Source organism: Prionailurus viverrinus, chromosome F1, assembly GCF_022837055.1.
Source record: "Prionailurus viverrinus isolate Anna chromosome F1, UM_Priviv_1.0, whole genome shotgun sequence".
Classification (NCBI taxonomy): domain Eukaryota; kingdom Metazoa; phylum Chordata; class Mammalia; order Carnivora; family Felidae; genus Prionailurus; species Prionailurus viverrinus.
The window spans coordinates 30312326-30324227 of record NC_062577.1 but is presented as its reverse complement, the minus strand read 5'-3'; the positions used below and the strand labels follow the sequence as shown (position 1 = coordinate 30324227).

General features: G+C 47.8%; 1 protein-coding gene across 4 annotated transcripts in view; it reads left to right on the top strand.

Moving 5' to 3' along the window:
* Positions 1 to 635: 635 nt before the first annotated feature.
* The window catches only part of SERTAD4 (SERTA domain containing 4), a 37080-nt gene continuing 25813 nt past the window's right edge, over positions 636 to 11902 (top strand). For 2 of the 4 annotated variants that reach the window (XR_007148322.1, XR_007148321.1), the window contains exons 1-4: positions 636 to 764; positions 5777 to 5968; positions 7162 to 7277; positions 9350 to 10756. Coding sequence is in view for 2 of the 4 variants with exons in the window: in XM_047841236.1 (XP_047697192.1) it covers positions 5794 to 5968; positions 7162 to 7277; positions 9350 to 10111 (1053 nt within the window). In the remaining 2 variants the exon portion in view is untranslated. Of the gene's footprint in view, positions 765 to 2439; positions 5969 to 7161; positions 7278 to 9349; positions 11864 to 11902 lie in introns of those variants that run through there. The other 2 variants (XM_047841236.1, XM_047841237.1) reach the window with 2 other exon arrangements.

Here is an 11902-nt window from a genome sequence, read left to right as displayed (position 1 = left end):
GGCAAAGGAGAAGAAAGTCTTTTCAAAGGGTGGGAAAGGCACAGATTTTTTTTTTTTTTTTTAAATCACACGCACACACAACAACAACAGAACCAAACCAAACAAAAAAAAAGAGAAGACATCTCAGAAGGTTGCAGAGTGAATACGTTATCCGGCTGGAGCCGGGCCCCCAGGGCTAGGGCGGGAGCCGGGGAGCGCGTGGGGTCTGGGCTGCGGGCTGGAGCTGGGCCCGCGTGTCCCCGGGCACCGGGAGGGGAGGGGAGGGGAGGGGAGAGAGGGGAGGAGAGGGAGGAGGGAGGGCGGGAAGGAGGGAAGGAGGCAGGGGGCGGGCTGGGGTGGGGGTGAGGGGAAGGCGCCCCGTGTGCTGCCTGAGGAGCGGCGGCGGCGGCGGCGGCGGGAGCAGAGGGAGGGCGGGAGAGCGGGCGCGCTTGTCATGTTCCCTCTCTCACCCTGGGGGCATCCTGCAGAACCTCTCCTGGAAATCCACGGGGAAATGGCAAACAGGATTGACGGGTTTCACACGCTCCTCGCTAGACAGAGCCGCTCATTACCATAACCGTCTGCAGCGACGGCGGCGCGGCGCCCCAGTCGCGGCGGCGGGACCTGCCGGGACCCTCGCCCGCCGCGCACCAGCGTCCACCGTCGACCGGGCCGCCGGGCCGGGCCCCGCGCGACTGTGCACCGGCGGCCGGGCTGGCGCCGAGCCCGGAGCGGACCAGCGGCAGCGCGAGCGCTCCGGCCGCCGCCTCCCGGCTGACCCCGCGGTAAGAGCCGGGCCGGGCGCGGGCGGCGGGGGCGGCGAGGCCCGGGCGGGTGGAGGGCGAGGGCCGGTCCCCGCGGGCAGAGTCTTCGCGCGCCGAGTGGCACCCGCGCGGCCTCCCGGCACCACGGCCGCGCCGGGGGCGCCGAGCGGACGCGCACCGGCCGGAGCGGGACCCGGGCAGCGCGGGGGCCGGGACGCCGCCGGGCGCCGAGGCGGCGCGGGCTTTCCCCGGGGCTGGCTTGCGCCGCGGGGCCTTCACCGGGGCGGGAACCGCTGCCGCCCGCGCGCACCCAGCCGACTCGGCGAGCGGGTGGGGATGGCAGCCCTGGTGAGCCCCCAGGGCCCGCGGCGGCCGCTCCTTCCCTTTCCCTAGGGGACGGGGGGTCAGTAGGAGGGATGCCCCCGGGTCTGGTCGCCGCGACGCTGGGCAGGTGGAGAGGGAGGGGTTGTGGATGTCAGGAGCGCGCGTCTTCGAGAAAAGGGAAGAGCTGCAGGAGCTGACACCTTCTGTCCTCCGCCACCTCCGCCCCCGCACTCTCCTCCCAGGCAGCCGAGCCTCGCTGCGGGCGGCGGCGGCTCCTCTGTCCTCAGCTCACCTCCCCGGCGGACTCGGCTGCTGCCCGCCTGGTCCACGCCTCCGCCTCTCTCTCCTCCCTTCCTCCCCTCCCGCCTCCCGGGCCCCAGCAACTTTCCGGAGTGCCCGGCTGGGGCCGTGGAGGCGGGGGGAGAGGCGCCCCCCCCCCCGGCCCAGGGTGGCGCGGACAGAGCGGAAGCCTGCGGGAGGTGCGGGCGCTGTCCCCGCCGCCCGGGTCCCACGGCCGCGCCGGGCGCTCCCGCAGCCGCGGGCTCCGAGCGGGCTTGGCCGGCGAGGGAGGGAGGGAGGGCCGGGCAGGCATCTGCTGCGGGCTGGAGCGCGGGGACGGGGCCAGCCTCGCCAGAGCCCTGCCAGCCGCTGTGAGTCATTTCCTTGGAATCCTACCTTTGGTGTTTATTTCCCTTAGAAGGAAACTTGTTTAAAAAAAAAAAAAAAAGAAAAAAGAAAGAAAGAAAAGAAAGAAAGAGTAATAATAGCTCTTATTCTTCAGGAGAGGCGCACGGCTCGCGCACCGTGGAAAGACAACTTGCCTTTGTTCCCAGACACTTGGGGTGTTGTTTACTTTCTCCTGCGGCCGCCGGCCGGCAGGGCTCTGCTCCCTACGTGAGAAGGGGCTCAGGGGCCCAGGCACCGACCCCTTGGGGTGTGTCTGTGCCGGAGTCTCCCGGACGTGGCGCCTGCAGGGGGGTCGGTTCTCCAGACGTCGCGACCCTGGGCCTGGGATGGGGAGACCTGGCGCCAGGGCTCGGACACCTGGACACCTCATCTTCCCCCTCAGGCCCAGCACCGGCCCTTCTCGCCCTAGGACCTGACCTAAAGCTCCTGATCTCTGGAAGCTACAGCTGAGAAATGCACTTCTAGGGCAGACAGGTGTACTGCGGGCGAGTGGCAGAAAAGCGACATCTGTCTATTCGGAAGGGTTGAAGGATTTTATTCCACCCATTCAGCCCCTTCCACCACCACCAGCAGCAGCGGCAGCTGGACAAGCTGTTGGGATCTTGTTGAGGCCAAGGAGGAGGTCGGGTTGGGGGTGGGGTGGGGTCTTGGTCCACCTGCGCAGCACATTTTAAGACTGGCAGCATTGAACGTACCAGCCCTTCTCTGCGTTTCAGTGTGGGAATCAGATCTCTAACTGCTGTGATGCTTTTAATGTTCTCTAATTTCCAGTGCTGGGGAGGGGGAGGGGAGGGGAGCCCCTCTTAGATTCAAGGTGCCGCTGAACCTGGAGCCACCCTGTTCTATGTGCCCACCTCTCCTATTAGCGTTATCATGGCTCTGAGGAAGAAACATGCGTAAGTCATCTGGAAAAACCAAATTGTATAGCAATGCCTGGTAACGTTACTATGAATATTTCCTGAAAAAGCACGACATTTTAGTCGTTAGCCTTTTGGGAATGCGTGAGGTGTCATTCTGCTACGTCCAGGTGGGTGACCAAACTGACCTGCAGGAACCTGGGAATAAGAGGTTAGGACCTTTTTATTTTTTAAACCCATGTGTAGACAAAACACACTTTAACGACCTTCTTTTGAATCCACTCACCTCTGATGTTAAAAAATACAAATCTTACCATAAATGTACATCTTTGTGGTTATGTCTAATAATAACAGCACATGAATTTGTGGATTTAAACTTCTGAACTCAGTAGCAGAATTACAATGTAAATCTCATCGTACAGAGAACAGTGACAGTTTGGATCTGCACGTATAATACAAATGGTTGTGTGAAACATGAGCGCTTAGCACCGCACACTCCCAATTCTTCCTGAACATTGAACTTGCCTTCTTAATTTGTTAACATCCTGGTGTAAATTCTAAATAGACTTCCTAGGAAGACTCCATTGCAGAATCTTCTCCCAGCCCCCAAATAATCCAAAGTCACTCCTATTTTATTCAGACTTACATAAATCACTTATGGAAGGAACTCAGCTTCTCCAGCGTATTTGTGTGTACAGGTTTCCAGTTCAAAAAGGAAAAACTTAGAGAAATTAGATTTCATGAAGGAAAGAGCCAAGATAAGACAACTATGCCGTGTTTCAAGTTCAAATGTGTAACTGATAGAATTTCATGTGCTGGAATCAATACTAACAAGTAGAAACACTGAAATCCTTAACCAAAAAAGCTACAACAAGAAGTTATTAATATGTAAACAAACTCTTAGGAACATAAAACAGCACAGGGCCCATATAATGTCCTATTAAACAAAGGTAATTGCTTCTAGGGGCCTACAAATGCTTTCTTAAGAGGAGTGGATTTGTCAACCCTCCTCTGGTTTTATGTAATAAAAGTTCAACAGACAAAAAGCTTGGGTCTTATTCCCAGAATCCAGCACAAAAGTGAATGTGAATTTCAAGCTGGAAACCACCACTGCAGTCAACGAGAAAGGGCTACTGACCGAGAAAAAGCTATATAACTCGCGTGCTCCTGGAATAGCATTTACTGAAACAACTGTCTTTTATCATAGGTTAAGAAATTAGACCATTTATGAGAGTCTCCCAGGGAATCTGTCATCGTGAGGCTTGATAGCTTATTTGGTTGCCGAGTTTGAGGGGTGATAGAACAGCTTCGTTTGTTAAATCAGGGTAGCCCTAAATTTTTTGATGACTCGAGCAAAATAAATGGTATGTCCCACTATTGCCTTTTAGAGAATTAATCAAACACCTCTGTTTTTCTTCTTCTAATAATGTTTACTAAGTCCTTGCTGCTGCCTCTTTGCAGGGAGAACAGTGTAAAAGAGAAGTGGTAGGTCATTTAGCAGCCCAAATCATTTGGGTCCTCCTTCCAGCCACTGACGTGGGCAGTTCCCCCTGTCTGTCAGAAGGCCTTGCTTCGTTGTTCAGTGAGGTTGGGACAGAATTTAGGATCTCCAAAAGAATCCCAAACAAAGAATGGAGTCCTGGCTGCCAAGAGCCGCTCTGTTAGCCAGAGGACATTGTCTCTTCAGTGAAGCTATTTCCCCTTCCCCTGGTGTTTTTCCTTCTGTTACCTGGAAGTGGACCCTCCGTATAACATGTAGGTAATCATAGTCTCCTAGACAGCAAGAGATTCACCCTTTCCCCAAAACATTACAAGCTGTATAATTTGGAGAAGGAAAACGTGAAGTAGACCTTTGGCGTAGGTTTGAAAGACAATCAGTCTTCAGAAAGCAGACCTGACATCACTCCTTGTGACAGTTCTTTAAATGGCAAAGTGGGATAGTGGAGGTTCAGGTCTTGTAAAGGAATTGGCAGCTAATAAAGGTGCTGAGGCCTCTCTGCCTTCACCACTGATCTCTGGCCCATAGGTCTTTTTGCTTTAGTATCAAATCCTTTTCCCCCTTGAACTCACTCTTCACCCTGCCTCGAGCCTTACTCAGGACCAAGTGGAGACACTGAGCCCCCCTGGAAGTGGCCTGGTCCACCTGAGTTAAGCAGGGGCCCAGCGCTGCATCACAGAGCAGAGAGGCTCCCAGTCTCCCCGCAGGCCCCAGGCAGGGGCGCAAACTGGAGAGGAGGGCAGTGGTGTGGTGCCTCCTGGAAAGTTCTGCCTTGTGTCTGGGCCTCACCGAGGAAAGAGTTGCCGGCTGCCTCTGGCCCTGAAGCCCTGGCTCCTGTTTAATATTCTGCCTGCTCCGTTGATGTTGTGCTTGGCTCCTGTGGGGCTGCAACTCCCGGCTTGAAACTGGAGCCAATTTTCTGTCTTCATCTCACAGTGTTTTGACTGGAGGCAGATCCAGTTCAGGCCGATCAGGGCTGGTGGAAACAACTACCAAGTGTGTCTCTGTCTGCTTCGTTTTGGGAAAAGAAAGTGGAGGGAGCCCCGGAATGTTGTAGAGGAGCTGGCCCAGCCGAAATGAGACAAGAGGCCCAGCCACACAGACCAAACCTGAGCGCATCAGTAGGGATTAATGGTGGAGATTTCTGCCTCCCCACCCTTTCCTTTTGATTGATTAGCGGATTTCATCAAAGGAGAGACTCTCTGGGGACTGACTAGAAAATTGATTTTGCCTTATTAATAGAAAGGAAGCGCAAGGGTCCGGGACTTGCCTCTGAGGGGTACATTTTGTGCGGGAAGGTCAGGGGGAAAATGTGTTAGGAGGCAAAGCAGCTGTCTCAAAGAGGGCTGAGGGGAATCTGAGAACAATAAGAAATGGGATTTTAAAGATCCGCCCATGAAATGCAGATTGCCGAACACAGAGGCTGAGCTAATAGCAGCAAGAGAGTTTGCTGAGGTTTTCTTTGAAAAAATAATCAAATGTTTCAGGGTGAAGGGGAGGACTGAGAAGTAAAAGTTTCCCAAAGCAAAGGAATGAAAATGCCAAGGCCATTCCCTGGCTTATTCTTGATTAGGGCTGTTTTCTTTCTTTCTTTCTTTTTTCTTTTCTCTTTTTTTTCCTTTTTTCTTTTTCTTTTTCTTTTTCTTTCTTTCTTTTTTTTTTTTTAGATCTGAGGCTGTCAGAGATGACTCTGGTTCTGTCCATGAATAGATTCTGCGAGCCCATTGTCTCGGAAGGAGCTGCTGAAATTGCTGGGTACCAGACACTATGGGAGGCTGACAGCTACGGAGGCCCAAGCCCCCCTGGGCCAGCACAGGCTCCTCTGCAGGGAGACCGGGGAGCCGGTCCCCCACTGGCAGGTACTGCCCTTGACCTTCCCCTGCTGCCCTCTGCAGCTCAGCTGCCAGACTAGTGGGCGGGGGTGGTGTCTGGGGCGCCCTTCTGAGCTGAGAGAGCTCGTGTTCCAGGGACTTCCCAGGCTGCCTGTACACCTCTCATAAGTGAGCCCAGGGCTCCTGGGAGGGGACCAGACGTGATACTCAAGTTGCATTCAGACCTGAGGCTACACAAGCTGCTGCTGCGTGTATAAGTCATGCACCTATATTTTTAAAAGAACCAAACCAGATTTTGGAACTCTTGAGTTTGGGTTTTGGTTTTTCACCCTGTAGCACTGCATGGCTCTCTCAGAGCTACACAAGTCCTGGTGAGCTTGACAATGAAATCTTTATCCCATGAGACATAAAGGAATCTACACTTTGGGCCAGAAGCTGTGTGTCTCTTTTTATTAAGCACACAACTGGCTTTCGTATTCAGGGGGAAAATTTTTGAAATCTAGATATATGTTCTTCCTGATTCTTTATTCTTATATTTTAAGGTAAGTTCCTTGGGTTTTTGTGTAGTACCCCTTAAAAAAAAAACCTATAATGTAAAATAAGTACTCTTTGAAGTTTGTTTTGGATTAAAAGCTCTGTTCTTTAAAATTTAAACCCTACTTTTATTCATGGCTGACATACTACGTTTTTGAGAGGAGAAAGGACTTTAGATAGCCCAAATTTTACTTTTAAATTAAAAAGTTTTTAATTTCATATATTGAAAGAAAGAAAAATTATAACTCTAATATGCAGGTAGTCATTTGCTTCCTTACCTACAGCCAATAACATTTTAAAGTTATTTGGTTGTTAGTGCTGACAGTTAAAGATGTATACATTTGAGCAGTGGTGTTATGTTATCATGGATTTAATTAAACACTTTGAACAAATACTGTTCTTTCCTTTTATGAATTTTGCTGTTTGTGCATACAGTTAAGATTCTGAGTATTTAGTAAATGCTGAAATAGATCATTTTCCTTTATAATTACCTCGAAATCCTTGCCTAGCCTGGGTCACAATTCTGTATGATAGCAACCATTAAGACAAATGTTTATTTTTTATCACCACATGTACAGACAGATACGTAGCCAACTTATCTTCTATAAGGAAATTAAAGGAAAGTATTTTGTTTGGAGAGTCTGGCAAACCGCATGTCATTTGTCATATCTGATTTATTACCACAGGATCACATTACAGGGGAATTTCAAATCCTATAACAACATCCAAGATCACATACTTTAAGAGGAAGTATGTGGAAGAAGAGGATTTTCACCCACCACTCAGCAGCTGTAGCCATAAAGTATGTTTTTTTAATAGTCATTCTTTTTATTAAGAGTTTAAGATACTTAGTAACAGTTGCTTGATCCATTTCCAGAAATTAAATTGTTCCACCCAAGCAATGAAAATGAGCCACTTCTCAGCAGAGCCATATTAATCGTTGTCCCTTTTTTGGGTCCTGTGTTATTTTCACAAGGAATTGAGGAAAGAGCCAGCAGGAGCTCCTCTACCCAGAAATAACAAAATTACATAATCCAAGGAACATCTTTTTTACAAATGATTTGATTTTCTTAAGTTGCATTAATGGTTATGAATGGTGTGTGCTTTCACGTGTGCACAGAAAAGCACTTGTTCTATCCTGACATTCCCCTTCCCCAAGCTCTAGCTCCAATGGCCAGTGCCACTTCTGTGGGTGCCCACCTGGGAGCGGTTCCCCAGGGCTTCTCAGGACCCTTTACAGGTGGACTCCCCATCTGTTGAAAGCATGCGTGGAAGTAGAAACATGCACTTGTACACTGGCTGCATATGTTTACTTTGTTAAAATATGTAATTCATTCCCAAGAAAAGACCACAGCTAACTCTTTTGCATACATAAGAAGAAGTAGGAAACTGGCCACTAAGCTTTTCAAATACCATTTCTTTTCTTTATGGTTATCCTCCTTTAAAAACTAGCTACAGATTTAATCGAGGGAGGGTATAACCCCAGGGCTTCGGTGGCCCCGGTTAAGCGTCTGACTCTTGATTTTGGCTCAGGTCATGATCTCACGGTTCCATAAAGTTCAAGTTCGAGCCCCACTTCAGGCTTCGAGCTTATAGTGCAGAGCCTGCTTAGGGTTTTCTCTCTCTGCCCCTCCCCTTCTCGCTCACTCGAAATAAGTGCATGAACTTAAAAATAAGAAAAGGGAGGGTATAAGCCAAAGCATAGTTGTCTGAAACATGGAGAGGATTTTTAATTTTTTGATTCACTTCCTCTCTGTCTCCTCTTACCCCATCTCCCCACCACCCCACAAGCTTATCCTTCAAGGTGTTGGCTTTGGCCTTGCTCATAATGACCTGGGCATGCATTGGTAGGTGCTGAGCTTTTCTCTGAATGTATAGTTCCTGCCTTTGATCCTGGGCTGGCTTTGTTCATAGCTCCTCGGGTCATGCTAACAGTTCCTTTTTTTTTTTTAATGGCCTGGACGAGGTGGCCCCCAGGACACAAGCTGTTTATTTCCTCTTTTTGTTTTTGTGTTATGGTTGCAGCGAATTTCTAGTTGCCTCTGTACCAATCATCACATGGTGATGGTAGCACACTGCTCAGAAGTGAGTCTTTCTCATTTCTTCCTTGCATCTCTTCTGCCTGGCCCCAGAAGGAAGCCTACTTTGGCCCTTCAACTGACAGATCCTTTCAGGGGAAAGGCTGTTGTCCCTCGTTCAAGCAAAGATAATTGCAAGTGTTAAACCCACAGGGACAGCCCTGAAAGCAGTTCTCATGCTCCTGGCCAGGGTTTGAAGTATACTTATTATGACCTGCATTTTGCCATCTTTCAAAAGACATTTATTCCCATGTAATGTATGAGTATATGTGTGCGCGTATGCATGTGTTTGTATACACTCACATAAAAGCACAAGTGTCTTAAGGGTACAGCTTGATGGATTTCACATAGTGAACATACCCATGTAACTAGCACCCAGATCAAGAAACATCATAGCCAGCAACTGAGAACCTCTCTTCGTGCCTCTTGTTACTACTTTTCTGCCCCCACCCCCACCCCCGCCCCGAGAAACTGCTCTCCTGATTTTTAGCAGTGTAGATTTGTGTGTTTCAGCATCTCCCTCATGGGGCCATATAAGAGCAAACAACCTGACCTCCCCCTGCTGAGGTCTCCATTGTGACTGGATCCCCAGGTGCTTGACCACACCAGGGATTCAGGAAGGGGGGGGGGGGGGAGAGAGACATTAGTAACACCAGGGACAGCATCCCTAAATGAGTTTGGGAGAAACAGGAGCCCAGTATTCCCAGATCCAGAGACTACCAAGAAAGAAATGTACTGTGATGACATTTTCCTGTAGCCCATGACCTAAGTTTTCTCTTCCTTTTTTGACTTTTAGACCATCTCAATTTTTGAGGAACGAGCCCACATCCTTTATATGTCATTAGAAAAGCTAAAGTTTATCGATGATCCTGAGGTATACCTGCGAAGATCTGTCCTTATAAACAATTTGATGAAAAGGATCCATGGAGAAATCATCATGCAGAGTAACTGGTGCTTTCCTGCCTGCTCTTTCAATGGCACCTCTGCTCAAGAGTGGTTCATGGCTCAAGACTGTCCCTACCGAAAACGACCACGGATGGCCAAAGAGGAGTGTGAAAAATTTCATGCCTGCTGCTTTTACCAAGAATGTGGTGGTCACTACCTAAATGTACCCCTTTCTGTCCATGCTAGCGTTGGAAGTGCCTCCACCACTGTCCCCTCTTCCTCCTCATCCTCCTCTTCCTCTCCCCCTCTACCTTTACCGAGTTGTTCCCACCAGGTGGATTTTGACGTAGGCAGCGCACCTATTTACAAGGGTGATGGCCAGATACCTGCCAATGAAATCTTTGTTACCAATGTCAGGTCGCTAGGTGTTCAGGAAAAGGCCACCTTAAGTGATGAGAAAGCAAATCATGACACCAACAGGGATGGTGGCCCCGTAAGCCATGAACCTGTGGGAAATGACCTGGCTTTTGAGTGCAAAGGCCAATTTTATGATTATTTTGAGACTGCATATAATGAAAAAAGCAATGTGAGCGAGTCTTGGAAAAAATCCTTAAGGAAAAAGGAGCCTTCACCAAGTAACAAACTGTGCTGCAGCAAAGGGAGTAAAATATGAGCCATCTTTTCACCGAAACTCTGAAGCATGCACAGCATGATCAATTAGCTCTCATAAATTTTATTTTGAATGGATTTTATAGTTTTGTACAACTGATAAAATTATGCCATGAACATGCCGTGTCGTTTTAATGCCTGGAGAGCAGATTGCATAAAACATCTGTATAGTAGGCATCAGCGAGCTACTTATAAATGTGGTGATTTTGCCCAAAAACCAGCTGACTTAATGCTTAAAAGTAGACCTTAGTTTTCTTATGGAAAAGGTCAGTAGATTAGCCTGGGGGCAGTGTGCCCTTGTGATCTTTCCATTACCCCCAAGGAATCTGTCACTAGCTAGGAAACTTCGAACATGTTCACCAACTAATTAGGTAGTTATTTGGTAAGCAAACCAAAACAACCAGCAAAAGATGCCTGCTTCTACGTGACTATTTTTTTTCTGAATAAAAGACTGAAGACAGGGAGCTAGATGAAGTGGCCTCGTGGTGCCGTTAAGTATTTATATTTAACAGTCTTGCGTGACAGATGAAAAGAGGATGGAACATAATGAAACACCAGTCTTGGGGTGGCAATCAACAATATGTGTAGAGGGGTGATCCCTGCAAGTTCCTGGCTTGCCTGTGATGGGTGATTCGGCTGTTAAAGAGAGGTGTTATACAGGGCGATTTTTGGTGCCTTACTTTATCTTAATTTTTGCCAATGTGCAAATTAAGGATAAATCAGAGTTACAGCAGGGATTTAACAAACAGGAAAAAAAAATACACAGGGTGGATCAATATCGTTTGGAAACCGTTAACTTCGAAACTATTGCGTTCAACTTTTGATTCAACATCTCTATCCTTTCTTTGTTTTTGATGCCCAATTGCTTTTGGATTTGGCATTTTTAGAAAGGGATGGGGGCAACAATAGAGCTGTTAGAAGCCAGCACTAAGCTGCTTGAGCTTTTTCTATGGCAACGGTCTGTTGCTGGGGTTTGGGTTTTTTGGGTTTTGGGTTGTTTAGTTTTGTTTTGTTTTCTTGTCCAATGAAGTTCATGAACCAGTGGCATGCATTATACTTTAATCTGTTTTGCATCATTTCACTCGTTTAGATTATGAAAGCATGTGGTTTTTTATATATGACTTTTGCTGTTGATTAAGAAGCACAATGTTAATAAATGATGTGGTGATCAATAAGGTTTTATCTTAAAGAATGTAAAGATTTTAGTTTTTGGAAAGTTATTTTGGAGAAATGGGACTCAGCTGGCAATAGCTACCATGTATTTGGTCAACATGTTTCTCAGTGATTTCTTTAATTTGTACGTTTGCAAGAGCGTGTTCAGAGTGCCCCTCTGACCGTCTGCCCTTCTCCAGCCAACTTCTTCCACACTGTATTGCAGTTTCCAAGGTTGCTAATTGACTTGGGCCTCCTTAAACAATACTTCACAGGAACCAAATGCCAAATGGAGGAAATAAGTACGTCCTCCCAGTTTCTCCAAGATAAAGCTTTTTTATTATTGCTATTAATATTAAATATAGGTCTCATTCATACAGTGTATGAGTAGGATCATTTGGACAATGTCCACAAGGACCAATTTTTAAAACATGTTCTTGTGTTATGGCTAAATAGTCTAGTAATGTTTTGTCCTTTATTTTCAATATTTGATAAACATTTGATGTTGAAAACTTAGATGATAGATGCTTGTATATGACTGTGTTGTTGTAATAAAGTGAGGTTTTCTTGATATATATTTATTAAAATGATCAAAATTCATTAAGATTTTGTTATTTTAATAATCCTCAGCAGTGTTTCTCTT